This window comes from Chlamydotis macqueenii, chromosome Z, assembly GCF_036417535.1.
Source record: "Chlamydotis macqueenii isolate bChlMac1 chromosome Z, bChlMac1.mat, whole genome shotgun sequence".
NCBI lineage: Eukaryota > Metazoa > Chordata > Aves > Otidiformes > Otididae > Chlamydotis > Chlamydotis macqueenii.
Window position 1 is genome coordinate 29,675,522 of NC_141593.1, and position 20,077 is coordinate 29,695,598.

At 35.7% G+C, this 20,077-nt stretch overlaps 1 protein-coding gene across 5 annotated transcripts in view; it reads left to right on the forward strand.

Moving 5' to 3' along the window:
• Positions 1-20,077, forward strand: part of KDM4C (lysine demethylase 4C) — a 270,730-nt gene that overhangs the window by 132,583 nt on the left and 118,070 nt on the right. For 4 of the 5 annotated variants that reach the window (XM_086771274.1, XM_086771271.1, XM_086771275.1 and 1 more), the window contains 4 exons: positions 7,414-7,607; positions 11,287-11,525; positions 13,047-13,405; positions 15,750-15,861. In XM_086771274.1, the coding sequence (XP_086627400.1) occupies positions 7,414-7,607; positions 11,287-11,525; positions 13,047-13,405; positions 15,750-15,861 (904 nt within the window). The remainder of the gene's footprint in view (positions 1-7,413; positions 7,608-11,286; positions 11,526-13,046; positions 13,406-15,749; positions 15,862-20,077) is intronic. The other variant, XM_086771272.1, reaches the window with a different exon arrangement.

Here is a 20,077-nt window from a genome sequence, read left to right on the forward strand (position 1 = left end):
TCCTCTTTGCGGTAGGTGGAATACATAATGCTCTGGTTCTGCTCTTACGATTCGTATTTTTGCAAGTTATATATTTGAGTAATTTTAATAGTTGCGCCCGGTGTTTCAAGGTACTAACCATAAGAGTTGTGTTATGAGTAGATTTCATTCTTTTAGTGTTGTTACTGTTTTCGTGCTCAACTTACCACTTCAGTACCCTGGTAGGAGCATTTGAAGGGTTTGGTTCATAGGCCTGCAAAATGGCTTATAGCAAGAGTGTTTCAGTGTCTGAACAGAATAACTTTTGATGGGTTTTCCATACAGGAAATATATTTATTAGAGGAAGAAGTTGTAGAAGATTCTGCAGTTTCTGACTTACTGACATTTTCTCCTACTGCCTCATCCTCTCCTACCTTCCCAAACTTAGACAACCTGTGTCACAAAGCTTATCTTGTTAATGTGTCAATGCATCAGCATAGCATTGGTGTTGGCCACATGGTTTACATTACAATGACAGAAAATTTTCCTTTTGAAGTTTGTTCTAATTGCATGCTTTTTCTTTGCATTGTTTCTGTCAGGGTTGCTTTTTTTTTTTTTTTAAAGGTTGGAGGTATTTTCTTTTCGTTTTTTTTTCCCCCCAAATACTACAATGCTCCATTGCTTACTTGGTTTGAATTTAAATGTGGTAGAACATTGCACAGCTACAGTTTCTTTCCTTTCCACCTTTTGTTAAATGGTAAGCTACATAAATAGATAGCTGCAGGTTATTTGAAATTTCTGTGGTTTTGTTACCTTTTCAAATACATGGTAGGCCATATAATTACTTTTTTTTTTTAACTAACACTTTTCTGCCCTCTTTTTCTTTTTCCTCTCTGTAGTAGAATTGGAATAGGAGGAAAGCCTTGGAAAAAAAGTTCTTTTGAGAACTGGGAAAATCAGTCTCTTTTCCTCTGTTCAGTTTAGAAATAAGGTCTAACACCTGGAGCAGGGAACTGAAAATCAAATGTATTCTAGTCTCAGTTCTCACTGAGGCTTGCCATGTGACCTTGACAAACAAGTCTTTTTGTGATCTGGTTTCTTTTTCTCTATTATCAGGAAGAAACATTAATGTGTGCAAAGCATTCTGAAACTCCTGCAATGGAAGTGTATAGAACTACAGATTTTTTCATTTCATGTTGGAAGGCATGTTGCTTTTCTAAATATTGTTTGGCTTTGCTGAGCAAGAGTACAAATGAAGTGTCTTTTGGAGTCACAAACTTCATTTAAGTCATGTTGGCCAAAAAATGATTTATTAGATTGGACTCTATACTATAAATCTGTTAGGCGCTAATTGTTGTAGTTCTTATCCTCTGAGAATATTTAGTTAAGAATAACGCTTAATAATTGGAGCAGTGAGGATGTTGATATATAAACAAAACAATGTTTGAGTGAGCCTGCTAATTAACTCAGCATTTACAGAAGCTTCAAGATGTACATGACTGATGAATTTTGGGCATCTAAGTCTTGAAAAACTGAGACAAGCTTTTGCAAGAATTTATCATATGCCTCAGAGAAACTTAATAAATATGATAAAACTTCACATGGTTCACATGAGACTTGACCAGAGCTTTTCCCTCTGATTGGAATTTCATTGCTTTCTTCTCCTTTCCCCAGGCAGAAGTCATTATGTACTGTGATTTAGCATTGCTAACATTAATTTGCTGGTTTTAACGTCCCTTAATATCCCTTAATACAGTGTTCTAGATGTGAAAAGGTGAAGCCTGAGAAAAACATGTGGCAACATTTTAGAACATCTTCAAAATGTTTAGAAAAAAATTGTTTTCTGAACTTTAAAAAGTAATTTATCATTTTGTTAATATAAGAGCAGGTCACTACTCCATTTCTGTGCTGTATTTCAGAAAGAACATTAAGGAAAGCTCAACAGTTCTAAGGCTTTAGATGAATCTTAATAGTATTTACTTTTCAACATGATCTGTCATGAGTAAATGCTTGATTTTCAATAGTGACAGCTAGGTTTGGAGCTCTGTAAAATTCAAATTGTTGTGGAAAAAAATATTTCCAAACTTACCTGGTTATATTATCTTGAATCATCAATTATTGTTAACTCTGAATCTAAATTTAAAGAAAATATCTTAAAGTCCTGACAGTAATTTGACTTGCTGGAATAACTAGCAACATTAGTAGTGATACACATGTGTATTAATTGTGCCAGAAAATGGTCTTAAATAATCTAATGGCGGTAACATTTTATTTTAGCCAAGAAGCAACACTCCAAAATAATAGAAGGAGTTCTTATTCCTCAACCTGTCTACTCATATCAGGTGTACATCCGTGTCTGTCTTCCCAGAACCGACTTCAATCTGCAATATGTGGAGTTCTTCTTTGAGTTTTTTTCCCAGCTGATACGTAGTAATACGAATTTCAAATTGATAACCTATCAGTTTTCTTGTGAGTTTGCTGAGAATAGAGAAGGGGCATTTCCTTAATAGGTTTCCTGTTATATTTATGGTAATAGGACACATAAGGGTAGTGTAGTTGTGGAAACTCAAGGAATTACTTTCAAGATACATTAAAAAAAACTACAACAAACCAAGCAAACCCCCCAAACCCCTGAACAATGCCTAAACCAGCAGCAAACCTTAAACAATTGTCTCACAGATATATACTTTCAACTGTTTTATTTGCACTCAAAAGGGCTGAGCTTTGTTACCAATGACAGTTCACACTGCATCAGTTGTGGCAGCATGTATTGCAACGGTCCTGCCCTTCCCCGCCCTGCCCCACCCCTTAAATTACTGGCTGGATAGGTGTTTAAAGTTGGTAAGTGAGAATGCTTGCCCTATGCGTTAATCTATTACTCTAGATGACAACTTGGATTTAGAGCTCAAGAAGACCTGTGAAATTACCAAACATATATAAAGCCTGTTCTCCCCTTTTGCTGTGCATAGAAATATCTTTCTGTCCTCGTCTTTACCTGTCTCCAGCAAGTTCCTTGAATCATGAACTGATGTCTAGATTCCACTTTGAATTATATCATTTTTCTCATCTGCACACCTGACTCGTACTTAATTCAGTGGTTTCTGGGTCACATAAATGAAAAAAGAGTGACCCAGACAGATAAGATAAAGGGAAAGAAGGGCTGAGAGGTGGAACATTTAAGAAAAGATGGGGTTCTTTCAACTGTGTCTTGTCACACTGCCTCTGTTGCCCAGGTCTCAAAGAAATTGGAAGAAAATGGCCACATTTCTGCAGTGGCATCTAATGCTGGTGGAATCAGTTCTACATAATATAAATTGAGTCTTTTTTTTTTCTGTGTAGGAATGTGTAGGTGGCATTATGTGTAAGTGTAAAATAAATTGGAAATAGGAATAAAGAAAAAACCCAGGTATTTCATAATGCACTATTTAAATATTGGACTTTTTAAAATACTGCAGGGTATTTTCTTATGCATATATGTATACAAATAATTAGTTTATTAGAAATATTTTGTTCTATTATTCAGCCAAAACATTTTGGAATATGTATTAAAAAAATATTAAAAGGATGGTGTTTTGAATTTGTATTTTTGTTGTGTGTGACTGGATGTGTCAGGGAAAAGTGAGTGTACTCTCTATGACTTACCAAAGGAAAGCTTGCTTTATTGAAGCTTGCACAGATGGCTGACTGGTATCAAAGGTTTCTGCAACACTGCCTACAAGTTACTAGAAGGTCAATGTGAAGATATATCACTGCTTGATTCATAGCAAAGAACAGTGATTGTTACCAGGATTTATTAAATCCTGTCCTCCTAACAAACGGTATCTGTCAAGCACTTTTTCTACAGATAGTCCACGGGAAGCGATTCTGTTATCAAAATGTTATCAAAATGCATTTTTTACATTGTTTGAACATGATTCATTTAAAGTATTGCAAGAAGAGTGGAGTATAGTGGATGAAATAGTAAAGCTGGTAAGAACAATCTAAATTATTTAAAATGTCTCTCTCCAATAAATACGTAATTGCCTCTGTACCACGAAGAAAGCTTTGATCATTATAAGGAGTTAGGAAGGTGTATCAGTGAAAAATATCTTAATCACCTCATTTTCAGAGTATGCTGTGTGGAATGGGCTTTATACAGCGTATGAAGAAGATTACCAGCCTAATACTTGCCTCATTCTGCTAATTTGTTGGTTTGTTATATTTTGCAAAAATCCATTCTATCTTTACAAAGAAGACAACTTTTCATAGTTTCTCCTGACTGCTGTTTTTTTTTCCACACATGGTGTTCCACAGGTGTGTAGAAAAGTTTACGAAAACTGTGCAGTTGCAATGTGAATTAGGTACCTCTTTTTTTTTTCTGAAATTATTATGTAAAGGAAGGACAAAAATTTAGCCTAAGAAAGTACTACTCTTCTTCTTCAAAGTAATACTTTGAAAGAATTTTAACTAAAGTAGATTTCAAATATAGTTAAAATTACATTTTAATTAAAAAAATACAATACTGGGTGCAAAATGTCCAAAAATCCTCCAGATATTTTAAGCTGAATGTGTTAAGTATTGTAACACTGTAATATAAGAACTGATGTTTAGGTTGAGTATTTATTTTTGTGGATAAAGAGATATTTTCACATCCTAGAAGGTTTATCGTCGGTCATGCTTCACTGAAATAAAAGAGAAAATGCAAATCACAAAGACTTGACTCTGGATGTACATTTCTGTGCTTAGAACTGTGGTACTAAGAAACACTGCTCCCTTTCTACTAGTCAAATAATAAGATAAATTGTCTATTTGCTTTCTGTTGCAGCAAAATCTCTAATGATAATTTAAAAAAAACCAGTGATTCTGTTTGATGAAAGAGTTTAATATTAATGATGGAGTATTAGAAATACTCTTAAGACATCCATTCTTAATGATATAAAATGTTTTTTCAAGAGCTGCTCTTAGGTACTAGCATAGATGTTAGTGGTACAATATGCTACTCATCAAAATGTGAATTCTACAATTACCTCAGTGAGAGCAATTAGGAGAAAAATGCCCCTATTGTAAAATGAGCTTGAGTATGTGTCTAACTCTAATATGCACAAGTCTAGAAGCTTGTTATATTCCCTTAAATATTCCTGAATTAGAGTCCAGATGGGAAGAATTTAACTTTTTTTAAACTACAGAATAATTATTCTTTTTTCCATTCACAAATAGCAAGTATTTGAAAAAATCTTTTAGCCGAGTATATCTCTCCTAGGTGATTTTCTCATATTACAAATATATCTTACAGTCTGTTACAGCAGTTAAAGTTGCTGAAATATTTTTCTTCCACTTCATGGCTATAAAGGTTTGCAGCTACTAATAAATTTTATTTGAATTGCTTACTTCCAAATTGTATCTTTATGATAGGATAAATAATAGTAATGGTAAAGTTGATGATGGTAATAGTGATATTAAAGAATTGTGAGACAGTTCTGTTGCCTTAAGTATTCTGATTGTCATACTAATCTGTGATTGAAGAATGTGTGTCAGACTAATTCTACTGCATATAGAAGATAATTCTTTCCAATGCAAAGGTTGCAATGTTTATCTATGACAATGTCAGCTGTATTTTACATGGTGATCCAATGGCTTTGATTTTGCATTTACTTTTGAAAATATCTAAAGGTACTTCCAAAATTATTGTGATCTATAAAAGCATCACTCGGAATATTTTAGTAGATAGTGACATGTCCCTTCTGTGTCTGTCCGCAGAGGCTTCTTCAACAGAACGACATTTAGTCTCTCTTTAGAGAGAATCTTTCAGTCACTTTTTTGTCTTGGGAGCAGGAAGCCATATAACTGTCAGCTGCAAGTCAGTCAAATGGGAAATGAAGGAGAAATGTTAAAAAGCATCTCCACTACCACCAAGAAGAACAAAAAAATCCTCCAAATTATTTATCAAATAATCTGTAACAGAGTCGTTTAGCTGTAACACTAAGTTCTTTAAAAGATTTTCCATTTGAGACGATATGTTTTAGCCAGTCAATTTGCTTTTAATCTGAATAACTGTACTGGATTTATGTGGCAAGGTTTTGGTTGTGTAGGGAGGCTGCAGCAGTGGCTTCTGTGAGAAGAGATCAGGAGCTGCTCACAGATCAGACAGAGCCAGGTCCAGCTGGCTCCAGAAGGAACTCGCTGCTGCCCAAAGCTGAGCTCATTTAAGATGAAGGTATTTAAGAAAGAGTAGAAAACACTGTGCAGGGCTCTGAGAAACAGGAGTGAGAAAAATGTGAGAGAAACAGCCCTACAGACACCAGAGTCAGGAGTGAAGCTGAGTCTGGGAGAAATGGGGAAACTGGGGAAACTGTTTTTAGTTTTGTTTTTATTTCTCACTATCCTAATCTGTTATTAGTTGGCAATAAATTAATTTCCTCAAGTTGAGTCTGTGATGGTAATTGGTCAATGATATCCTTGTCCTTATCTCAACCCATGAGCCTTTTCATCATATTTTCTCTACCAGTCCTGCTGAGGAGGGGGAATGAGAGAGCAGATTGGTGGGCACCTGGCTTCCAGCCACACTTAACCCGCCACTATAGTTTGTATGCTGTAGGCATATTAATTTACTTATTGCAGTCTCCTAATATTAAGTATCTTGGACCATTAGGTACAGTAACTTTAGCCTGAAAATTATCTCAGCGTCTACAGTATTCCAAGTGAAGACTTGTCTGCATTTTCATTATAATCATTATGAGTTTATTCAAATAAGTCTAAAATGTTCCACTCGTGCAGAATCTGTAAAGAGAATCAATGCAAAATTCTTTGGGGAACTAAAATCAGAGACTAGAGAAAAATTGATGAGGAAAGTACTGCATGAGATTTTAGGGTCTGCATTACACAGAAGGTCAGATTACGTGTTCATAACACAGTCTACTAGACTTTAAACATAATATTTCCCTCTCTTGCTCGTTTCTTCCTCTTTGTAGATAAACATGGGCAAAACTGTAATTTGACATAGTACTTGTATGTGTTTTGTTTTTAAGAGTTAAAAGTTAGGGCTGCATATGATAGTAAAGACCTTTAGGTCAGGTGGATGTTAACATGAGTTCTTTTTAAAAAGAAAATTGTGATGCCACTAAAAATGTATGCAGTCTCTGGATTCAACATGGTATTATGCTTAAAGCTATCAAGAACAGCTAATAGAGCAAAAAGAAATGCTATAGTTTCTCTTTGGTCTTAACCTGTAGGAGTTAATCAAACAATGGAGTGTTCATAAGTACCTGTATGGAATCCTAGTGTGTCACATTTGTTCAAATAGTATCTTCTCTTAACGATCCTTACCCTCTGCAGAAGTGAGGAACAAGGGAAAAATGAAAATTTTGATTAAAGGAGAGTTGATTTTCACATGTGGGATTTTTATTTTGGACTTTCTTTACTGCAAACTGCAGCATATTCCATTACATGTCACTTATAAATTCCTGTCTTCTCTTGTAGTGTACTTGTAGGAGAGACATGGTGAAAATATCCATGGATGTCTTTGTGAGGAAGTTTCAACCAGACAGATACCAACTGTGGAAACAAGGCAAGGATTTGTACACCATTGATCATACAAAACCAACTCCTGAATCAACTCCTGAAGTAAAGACCTGGCTACAGAGAAGAAAGAAAATAAAGGACTTTCCCAAGTGGTATTTATGTTTTTTCACCTTTCATTTAATTGTCTTCAATGTGATATCAATTTCCGTTTTATTTCTTTTTTTTTTTCCCACAGTCTCTGATGTTTTACTTGAATTCATTCACTTTAGATGAAGTTTGTTTTTCTGTTTTCTGCAGTAAGATGAACTTGGGGAGAAGCAAATCTTTTTTTTTTCACATTCACTATGGAAAAATAGTTCAACTTACAAGTTATGTGTAAGTTGAAGTTAATGAGTATGGACAGCATCAAAATGCATCGCAGTGTGGTATTTAGAATCGTTAAAATATTCAAGGTGTGGATGGTTGCCATTGTTTTTAGTGACATCTGCAACCAAAAGACAAGGTGGAAGTCTCCTAAGAGTTAGGAAAAGGTTAAGTTGGAAAAGCTTATAATGAAGCTGTAGCAGAATTCGACGGTAGTGTGAAGTCTCTAGCAATAGACTTAGCTGTCACTGCCATCTAAATCCAAGGAGATATCATTGCCTATTTTGCACACTGTCTCACTGTTGCAGCTGAAACCTCTCTGAGTCTACGACAGGTCAATCACAGATCATAATTTGGCATAAGAAAGGCCTCAATCTCAGTTGTTGGGGATGACACCACTAAGAAAGGAAAAAAATGTTTCTCAGCCTGTCACTGAAGCTATCAAAGCTTTGACCTATTAAAACATTTTAATACCTGGATCTATTATTTTGGTGTGCATCATGGTTTTTGAATTGCACAAACATTTTTTTTTGTACAATAATGCTTTTCTGTCTTACTTAACAGAATCTTTGTGCATTTTCTTTTTCATGATCTAATAAAGATCTACTTAATTTCAGGCCTATTTGTATCTAATTACTGCGCAGTGCAGTTTATTGGGTTAAAGTTAATACTGAATTTTTTAAGACTTTTTTTTCTCCTTCAAATCATTTTAGAATCATACAATAGTTTGAGTTGGAAGGGACCTTTAAAGATCATCTAGTCCAACCTCCCTGCAAGGAGCAGGGACATCTCCAACCAGATCAGGTTGCTCTGAGCCCATCCAACCTGGCCTTGAATGTTTGCACGGGTCCAGGGATGAGGCATCCACCACCTCTCTGGGCAACCTGTTCCAGTGTTCCACCACCCTCATTGTAAAAAATGTCTTCCTGATGTCTAGTCTGAACCTTCTTCATTCTGTTTTAAAACCATTACCCCTTGTCCTATCACAACAGGCCTTGCGAAAGAGTTTCTCCCCTTCTTTCCTGTAGGCCCCCTTTAGGTACTGGAAGGCTGCTGTAGGGTCTCCCTGGAGCGTTCTCTTCTCCAGGCTGAACAGCCCCAACTCTCTCAGCCTGTCCTATTAGGAGAGGTGCTCCAGCCCTCTCATCATCTTCATGGCCCTCTTCTGGACTTGCTCCAACAGATCCACATCCTTCTTATGTTGGGGGCTCCACAGCTGGATGCAGCACTCCAGGTGGGATCTCACAAGAGCAGAGTAGCGGGGGAGAATCCCTTCCCTTGACCTGCAGGCGCACATTGCTGGCTTATGTTAAGCTTATCATCCACCAGCACTCCCAAGTCCTTCTCCTCAGGGCTGCTCTCGATCCATTCTCTGCCCAGCCTGCATTTGTGCTTGGGATTGCCCTGAACCATATGCAGGACCTTGCACTTCAGGACCTTGTTGAACTTCTTGAGGTTCTCACAGGCCCACCTCTCCATCCTGTCAAGGTCCGTCTGGATTTTACAATATACTTACTTTTTAAACTTGCTCTTAAACTGAATTTCCTCATTTTCTTTGTAAGTTAATGTATTTCTTGAGGAAAGTGATAGGAAAGTCAGCCTGTAAAGAAGACGACCGACTACCACTGTAGTGGAATGTTGTAGTTGAAAAATGAAACATTGAGTTTATTCTGCGTATGAATAGTTTGTGGAGAAGGATCAGTTCTTGAAGACAACTAGTGAAGCAGCTGAACGGCGAAGCAGCTGGATGTTCAGTTTGTTAGTATATGTATAATATTAACCCGGACACACATACAGAGTGCTTCTGTTGTTTAGCTAGTTGAATGCCATTTTCCCCTGTCCTAAGTATCACTGTATGTATTGTACAGCATGACTGTGAGTTCACACTTGAACCAGCAGCGATTCATTTGGTAGTACCCTTACAACTAGCCAATTTTAAGTAAAAGTAAAGATTTTATAATAATTGTGTTGAAAGTTTTATTGTAGGAACATGTGGGCTGGTTTAATGCACTTAGCTAAGCTAATAAACACAGTTCCAGTGCTGTTTAATTCTTGAGTTGGCTTTTGTTCAGGCATGGTAACAATGCATGTTGCAAAGGGAGGATAAAATGTTTATGCAGCTTAATTTCTAGTGTAATATATTGATTGAAATTGTTGTCATTTTAATTATTGGAATAATCCAAGTTCCAGCAGAGTGAAAATAGAAATACCATCTATGGAAATCTTCATGAATATATTGACAGAGAGAGCTTAACTCTGACATTTGTGTCTGAAATACTTTGCTACAATAGAGTATATAGTGACTGCATGTAAACAGTAATAATACTTGCTCTTATATTACAATGTGAATCTCACAGTTTGGCAAATTTTCTGGAAATTACTGTTATATAGAGAGGGTGTTGTACACATTGTGGTGGGTTGAGTTTGACTGACTGCCAGGTGCCCACCAATCTGCTCTCTCATTCGTCCTCCTCAACAGGACTAGCGGAGAAAATATGATGAAAAAGCTTATGGGTTGAGATAAGGACAAGGAGATCATTGATCAATTACCATCACAAACTCAACTTGATGGACATAGGACAAAATGTAAAGGGTAGCAAAATGTTTTATCTGGAGATGTCTATAGTCTAAGATGCCAGAGCTTTTTAAAACTTGTGATTTACCTGCCGTAGTTGGGCTTTTATGGCTAGTGTGTTACGAGTTTTGGAACCTGATGTTTGATGAAGCATGTAAAAATCTACTCCTGTGTCAGATAGTTGAATCTGAAACTGGACTAATCTCCTGTTACTTTTATCCTGAGCACATAAATTACAAACCAATTTCTCACAGAGGGTGCCAGCTCTCCTGCTTTAACCTTTCCCTTCTACTTCTGGAGGTGCAAAAACTTAACGCTGCAGCTTTAATTTGAACTTTATTCTTTACACAGCATTATGAAATATATTGCTTGATATTGCAGCCATTCAAAATATTTTGTGATCAGAATTTTTCCTTCTTTCAGATACTTGTTGTTTGTGTTAAAATGCGTATAAAAATCTGGACAGATCTGATTCTACAAGGTATTCAGGCTAGTGTTTTATTAGCATTGAGGTTTGGAAATACCACTTTATTTTAGTTTAGCTGAAATGTTTTATCTTCATTACTTTTGTAAAGGTTATTCTCTTTCAGGTTCAAAAGTGATTCATTAGAAAGCTAGCTTGGATGTTGGTTAAGTAATAGTTACTTAAGATTATTTTACTTTTACGGTTTAATAACTTTGCTATAGAGTGGTGATAAAAGCTTAGAAGGTTAAATCAAATCAATTGTTAATCTATCACTTGTTAAATTGTAAACACTGTCTCAACACCAAAAAGGTGAAAACATGTCAGTTTTTTAGCACTTTAAGCAGGTGAAAGGGACATATATACTGGTAGACGTTTTATCTTATTCAAGACAGACTTTTTACTCTGACAGCAATATCTCTTGTAACAGCTTCCAGCACACCAGATCGCGATCTAAAAAGCTTAAAACTCTAGAGGACAAGAGAGAATCTGCTATGCTAGCTGGTGCGGAAATCATAGTGACTGAAGCAGCTACTGATGGCTTCAAGGTCAGTGAAGAACCTGGGAAAAAAGTGAGACTGGTAAACACAGGAGTACCTTCTGAGGAAGAAGAAAACAGTAGTAGAATGCAGCTGGATCAACATTTATTGGATAATGTCAAGGTTGCAGGTGAGATAAGATCTGATTATATTTCACGTGTAACTTGTAGGCTGTTAATACTCTAATGCCATAAAATCAGTGAATGTTAAAGCATAGTATTATCCCAAGTAGCATACTAAAATACTTATAAAGTTATGCAGAGAAGACTGATATTTAGTAAGAATGAGAAAATGCCAAAATTAATATTCTGAACTGTAAACTATATTAATGATGTGTTTTTTAAAGGGGAAAAAAGGATAAGGCTTTGTAAATTATATTTCTTCAATAGACCGATATGTTTTACAGCAAAATTTTTTTTTATACATAAGTGATACAGAATGTCTTAACACTTACGCAAAACAGTACAGAACATACATGCTTGTACTACGCGACGCGTACTTACATGAAAACTGCTGCATACTAGAAGTGATCTGTACTCAAAAATACTGTATTTTGAGGCTGGAAATTTCTTATCACTTCCTGGAAGGAAAAGCAGAGAAGAGTGGAGTGCTATCCTTTTTCCTTTTTCCTTTGTGCTATTAAAGGGTAGTGCCTGGACCTTTGTAGTGAAAAGGACCTTTATAGATACAGTGGTGGATGCTCCTATGCTCATGTTGAAGATAATCATTTGTCCTGCATGATCTCTGGCTAGTATATTCATTATGCTCAGTCAAGGCAGTACATTTTGTACCCAGAGATTATGTTTTGGTATCGGATGGGCTTTGTATTACTAAATGTTACATTCATTTGATCTAAAGAGAGAATTTTTCAGAAAAAAACAAGTTCAAATAACCATTGTAAAGAAAGAATGGGAAGGGACTTTCTATAAAGACTGTTTTCTTTAATGCCTTGGATGTGCTGCCGAATCAAAATTTACTGTGGTCTGTGCCATAGAGTTCTTCAGGAACATGTTTTTTGGGTGACCTCTAACTCATTTTTCTGTCTATCCCATGCAAGCATCAGCAGATGAAGAATTTTAATAAAGTAAAATCCACACAATTTTACCCTTTGGCATCACTGAAATTTGTTGAAATGTAAAATAATGCTAATTATGCTTTTCATTTTTAGACTGATGCTGCTGTTTTAAAAATAATCTTAGTATCTATTTGAAATATATCTTCCTAGTTATAAACCATTAGTCTATGTTTATTTTCATTTTTAAAACAGGCATAATAGGTATAAATGCAGGATATAAAGTTCAATATACCAACCTTTTATATTTTTTTTTTGCCAACTAGTCAAAGTGCTTGTTGGGCTGTCAGAGTAAACAAGCTACATGCATATTGATTATTTTGAATGACATGGACATCTGTTGTAAGTCAAATACAAAATACCGACTAAATGATTAAACCTGTATTTCACACTCCAGACTCAAAACATTTACATTTAATTTTCTCAAACCTATACTCCATATTTGTGTATGTCCTTCCTTTTCTGTATGATTTCTAAATGAGGAGCCATGCTTTGAATTTGCATAACTCAGATTTTTGTTAAATTAAATACAGTAATAGAAAGTGAGATTTATAAACAAATAATATTCTTTGTCTATAGGAAGCATTCATTCAGACTCATTTTCAAGCCCTGTTCCTGTACGAGAGAAAATAAAAATGGAAGATGAGGACAGGACAGATTTGAGTCATCCTCTCTTTGCACTTGAAGATTCTGTGGCCTGCACACCCGCTTCTGATAGCTGTAGAAAAGAAGAGAGTTTGAAATCTCAGAATCAGTCTGTTTCGTTCATATTACACCATAAGTCAGAGGGACATGCTTCTGAAGCAGAAAACCCAGATAAAGAGGAAAATGTCTTGATAGAGGATGATGTCAGTGACCTAGAAAGCTGTGGAAGTAGCTTGGAACATGGAGAAGTGCCTGTTGTGAAGAAGGATGAAGATGGCATGGAAACATGCAGTGTATGTGAAGCCAATTACATCATTATAGTAATATATTCCTGATGTAATGAAATGTGAATGAGCATGTTTCTAATGAGACCTGATATCCATATTGGAGCACTTAAGAATATACATGATTTTAATCATATGCTAATTTGAACATGTTTTGAAGTCTTCAGGCAATAGTGGGAATGTGAATCCAAAAGCAGAATGTTTCTGGAGCTTGCTTGTTGACATTTTCTCTCTGATTTTAGATATGTAGTAATTTCACTTTTTATCTGTGAATCTGAACTGTCAGCAACTATTCTCAAGCTATCCTCATGTTTGCTGCCTGCCTGTATGAGCAAGGCTATCAGCTTTAGTTGTTGCTATTGACATGAAATTGGAATTATTAGAGATGAGTGCTGTATTTAGTATCATGGGTTTGTGTTTCACATAAATGGCTGTTTTGACTGAATCTTAAGGAGAGTTAACAGTATGCTGGTGAAATATCAGCAGAATGGGTTGATTTGGAGCGACTTACTGTCCAAGGACAGAATGTGTCAGTGTGGAAGCACATGATAATTTATTTTTGGACTGATGCCCTTCTCAAATGAAGAGGTGGATGAAGTAAAGCATCTCTGCATCGAGTTAGGTGGATAAAAAGTTTGCTTTCATTCTGTTATATTATCTCACATAGTTTATGAACTATGGACTTTCTTGCTTCAGTTGAAACTGTATCTGTAGTATTGAAGTTGGAGAAAGTAAATTTTCAAGATATGTCCATAGCAGAATAATATAGACAGTATGATTTCAGGGTCTGAAATTTGTTATTCTTGGATTTTGGAAATGGCCTAAAGCATGTAGAGGAAACACTTGAAGGAAAAGATCCCTCTAATAAGAGGAATATATTTTAAATTTTTTAAATAGAACGTTTAATAGTGTTTTCTCATTAGGGCACCTACAAGCTTACAGTCTTTTTTTTTTACTTTTACTGTTCTGCTATGAGAGGTGGGAAACTTTGACTTTGGGAAGCATGATGAAAAATTAAGCTGTGGTAGTAGTCACGGTAGCTTTCTGAGTTGTGAGTTCAGCCCCAGTTTGCAGAGAAAGAGCAGGAAATCCACTGCCAGATTGCCAGACTTAGTGAGAAATATATTGTAGAAGCTGAAGTAAAATGATGCTGACCATTTCACAGACGTGAGCTGTGCACTAATGATTTTTTTTTGCATTGTTGTGACTTTTAATAATCTTGGCTCCAGCCCTTCCACTGTAGTAATAAGGAGCACTATAAACATCTCAATGTTTTAATCATCATATATTAGAGATTGTATTTATCTCTTTCTGTGCCTTTCAGCCATTTATATATGAGGTTTCAGATATTCTCCAGTATAATTACATACTCTTTCATTCTCTTTTATTATAAGTGAAGAAGTGTGTTGTAGAGAGGCAATTAAAAAGTCTGATCTTCTTTTACTTTTTACTTAGTTGGTAACTTTTTCTAGATCATAAACCTGTCCTGTGCTTTAACTACATCTTGCTCCCTCCCCTTATCACAGTAAATATGATGTTGTTTTGTAATTTACTTCCCATTTTATAGTAGTAATTTTCAACCCTCAAATCAGTCAAGGGGCATGTGTATAACCTGCTAGGTTGGATTCACTGCGTTGATGAGCAGAATGCTGTGCTCTATAGGAATTGTGTGAGACACTGTCCTTCTCAGCCATCTGCCGTTGTTCTTCCACTTTCTCTGCTCCTGAACCTCCAGATACCATCAGCAGCTAGTTTACTTTGTGATTCTCTCACTGGTACTCAAATCTGGAGTTGTGAAGGCTGCATTTCTAGAGTTTATAGTGTTAGCTTTAGTTCTTGAAGCTTGGTTAAGGGTACTTGAGGGAGGAAGGAATTTCCTCATATCCCAGATCAACATGTTAATTGCGTATCAGGACTCTTAATTTCTTATTTCAACTCCAGATAATTTTTTAGCTTCCTCAGGAGTTTTGCACTCTTTCACAAATGAAGTCAGTGGGTTTCTGCCTCATTTTCCTGGCCATAGTTAGTGGCTGTATTGTACTTCTGGTTCTGCAAAATTGTTTGGGCTGTTCTTCTTCTCAATCATCACCTGAGCAAACTAGGATTTATGCTTTTTAATTTGAGAAGGACTGCAGTAACTTATACCTCAAACCATTTGTGTTTGACAAGGGTTACTCTTTTAAAATGAAATTATATATTCTGAATTAGAGACAAATGTTTTATTGATAGACTGAATACTCTGATAGTATTTACAGAAGTGACATCCGTGCTTGCTTGCAGAAGAATGTTTTTGTTCATCAAAATTAACTTTGCAGAATTAAATACTAACTTAGTTGTGATTTTTCCTTTTCAGTCAGCGGAAGTTGAAAGAAAGAAAATATCTAAGAGTTGGCGTCACCCTCTAAATAAACCCCCAGCTAGATCTCCAATGACTTTGGTTAAACAGCAAGCAACTAGTGATGAAGGTCAGTGTACTATTTAATACATTTTTCTGATGAACTTTTTCTGTCTTTATGAGGCCATGTATGTATAGACATTTGCAAAACCAACCAAGATGAAATAGTTTCTTTCTGCATGGGAAATGTAAACAGTGAGACCTCTGAATCCACAGACAGGTTATGTACTTTTTGCCTGTTTTCAGTCAGGTTTTTCTAAAAACATTGAATCTTTCTTTGCCGAAAGCTCTGAACAATAAGACATCATTTAGAATAAGTACGTTCACGGATCAGATATTTCTTATTAAAACTCACAGCAATTGTGTTTAAGAACAAGTTTCTAATTGTGTAAACATAGGTAAAAGTTACATAAGAATCCTTATACAATACAAATCGTAAGTATAAGCCATAGTCCCCTATCCTGCTTTAAAGCTACTTTTTCCTTATTGTCTGTTTTTTGGTAGACATTGCACATTTGGGAGTCAGTGTTTTAAGATGCTATAGTTCTCGCTTAAGGAAAAGGCTACAGACTTCTGGGTATCATCAAAAGCTTATCAGGAGTCTTCACATATGTCTTGATTTCCAGGCTTTTGCTTAGTTTTATATGGAAAGAATGAATATCTCACTCCCTGTAGTTTTCGTAAATCAATTTTACTCTTTTGGTTTAAAGTAGTCATTTAAAAGCTGATTTTGATGCATGTAATCTACATGTCTCATATCTCCATATATGCTTCTAACTGTATTTAAGTAGTGTGCAAGTTTGCAAGTAGTATGCAAGATATTAAAAGTAAGTACCATTTTCACAAACATAAAAAGAGGTGGAAGAACATAGTTCTGTTTTTAGACATAATGAAAATAACCTTTGTGTATGAGAAAGCAGCAAATGGTCTCCTCTGTATTTCCCCGGCTGAACAATTCTTGAGAAAATTTCTTAGAGCAGTTTTCTGCTTACTTTTAAGTGGCACAGAGCAACTGGAAGCAGGTTAAATGGCCTTCCTGGGAGTGTGTAAGGCTAGGCTTCTGATTTTGCGTTTAGGTACTTCGAGTAATGTATTTTTATTTTATTTTAGTGCTGACTAGTTACCACAAAATTCAATTGATTAACTTGATTGCATAAATAAGGAGTGTAATGTTAGGCAGTCATTTTGAATACACTTGTCCAGATCTTCACTATAGATTGCAGATATGCATGTTATTTTATACCGTGTGATACCTTCAGGCACTTCAACTGATGGAGTGAAGTAGAAATTGAGAAAAAGAAGCATGTCCATAAGTAGTGATGATAGATGACAATGATATATAGAACAGAATTCTATACAAAATAAATAAGTAAATAATTCTGCAGCCGTGAAATTTAGTGCTCTGTAACTAGATACCACAGTGATCAAAAACATTAAAACAGTACTCAGAACCTTGGATGCTCTTCTGGGGAGCTTACTTGAATGCTTTAATTTTAGAGAGCTGCCATCTTGTGCAGACAGACTACAGAAGACATTTACCCGAGATAGGGATTTGCTTCTCTGAAGTAAATAGAAAAAGTAAATCTGCTTTACCCAGCAATCACATATACAGCCAGCCAAAGTTGAGGAATAAAGCTACTTTATGCTATCAAACCTGGCTTGTGAAGCTTATCGAACTGTGCATCAAAACTATCCATCAAATACATTCCTTTTTCGTATTGCCTTAGCATTTTAATTCTGTAGTGCACATGTTTTTCAGGTACTGTTCTCCAGAGTCTTTTCAGTTAGCAGAATCAGAGCTCCCTTAGACACTTTGATACTCTGTGTAGTGCAGAACGGAGCTGGTACTGTGTCTGTGGCTGCAGGTCTGATTCCGACATTTCTGTATGCTTCAGTGTTTTCCTGCACTTTGTACCTGCCTTTTACTTGGAGCTCTTATTTCATACTTTAAGGGATATAACTTTTTTTCTTTCCTTGATTATTACCTCTAGTCAACAGTAGCTATTTCTTACAGCTAGAGATAAACTTTCTTGACTTCAGAGAGAAGACAGCATGCCTGTTAATTGATTCTTCTTCATGTAACTAAGGAATATTATGCTTTCAGTTAGCACCAATTTAGGCACTGTGGAGCTGGATGCTGTAGTTTTAACTGATCCCTCATCAATACATTTCCATCCTTGTTCCAAACCTAAAGTTACCGATTTATGTCTTCTGTCTCGCTAATTTGGGAAAGCAATACTCTCTCTTTTTCTATATGAGCCACAGTTTTGCCTTGCATAATACTTCAATTAGCTGTTAAGGATCTTTCTGAAAATGAGAGGCAGCTTAGGCCCATGATCTGTATCATGTATGGATATATTTGGATACCTTGAGGGCTAGACAGAGCATATTTCAGAAAGTGTTATGGTAATTTACACAAAAAGGATGATATTAATATTAAGTTTTATCTAGTAAAGTCATTAAAGATTTAAATGCATGGTAGGTTGCAGTGAAATTGCTTTTTTTAAATTAGAGATTATATTCCTTTTGCCTGCTGATGCTTTTTCAACATTATAGTTAAAATGTAGTGTAAAATTCCTATTTTAGCATGGATTGTATATGATATAATCTGGCTAGATGATGATGTGATGACAGTGGTTTGTTAATCTCAAGGATTCTGCTCTTCATTTGCCATGTTATCCAGTAGTTTGTCAGCTTCCTGGTGTCTTAATTTTATGTGAAAGTAGCAGCATCCCAAGCAGAAGTCATATACCTTTCAGTCTTTCCTCTTTGCGTGATGATGGTCTTTCTGGTAGATAAGGGCGTATTTTTGTTAAGAAAGAAAACATTGTCTTAGAATAATGTGAAGTAGCTATGAAGCACCTGTCTGCTTATTGATTGAAGGAAGTTATTAAGAGTTTTACTGGACATGACAATTATTGGTATTTCCTAGCTGGAACTAGACTTTGATATTATTTTCATGTGTCTGTTTCTCATTGTGATCTAATTTATCAGGATGGTTTTGTGAGAACACAGAAGAGAGATACTAGATTTTGGATGAGCAGAATGTTTACATCCAAGTCAGAGACTGAGGAACTGCTGAGGGAGACTGGCAAACTGAAGTTTCATTAGCTTTCCTTATGCATGCTGGCATGCAAGTTAAAGATCTGTGTCTAGATGAATGCAAGTCAAAGGAGATTTTTCTGATCATGTTCGAGAATGCTTGTTGTCAGGTATCAGAGGAGCAATCAGTGTCAATGTACTAATGACTATGTTTCTCTTTATGAAGGTGCTTATCCATAGTCTGGAGTTACCAGAAATGTAATTCGGCATGCATACTTACTCAATTCTTATTCTCTGTGGTTTTTGAACAAAAATGGTGCTGGTAATGACTACGATACTATAATCTCTTGGTACTGTAATTTTTGAGTTCATCTATTCCTTTAGCAGGGGGATTTCTGTATTGATACATTAGTTTATATTTTAATTTATCTGGGTCCAGTAAAATCATAAATGTAAACCAAATGGAGAAAGAAGAAGATATGGGCTGGTACTGTTATGAAAAATTAAGAAATTGGGGCTTTATAGTTTGTCTGCAAATCATGTCACTTTCCACAAGTTGCATAGTCTGTAGCCATTTCTAATACAGATAATTTATATTCAAATTAATATATTTGAAGTCCTTCAGATCCTAGGGTTCTATTAGGAAGTTTCTGTGAGTAGAGATGATCAGAGGCCAGTAATAATATGAAGGCAGCATTCTTTGACACTGTCAGCCATTTCAGGATAGTAATTTTGCAAATAGAATACTATCATATTCAGCAGTATGCTTAAATCTTAGCAGACTTTCTGGATTTGCTATTAATACAGAGGCCTTCTGCAGAAATTCATTTTCTTTTGCACAGGATTGCTTGGACATTGAGTTTTATGTTTTCTTTTTATCGCTGCGTATGCTTCTATATGTGTGTGTTTCTTCATGATCTGAATGTTTCTTCTAGAGAAGAATGATTGGGTTAATTGTTTCTTTGTGGTCTATTGGTGTTGAATTGTTTTTTTAGTCTCCCTGAAGTCTTTCCCTATGTATGCCTGACTTCTGAATCTCCCTTATGATTGCTTTTGTGGAATTTATGCCTAGGGGACTGAGCAATGAGAAATACTGGGGACTAGGGAATCAATCCCAGAATTTATAGCTTAAGCTGCCAGTTTAGAAAAATAAGTGCAGCAGTATAGTGTGAGCTGTATGTCACACTAAAAATACTAATAATTTTTATGTAATGAACCTTGGTCTTATGCTCAATGTGGTATAT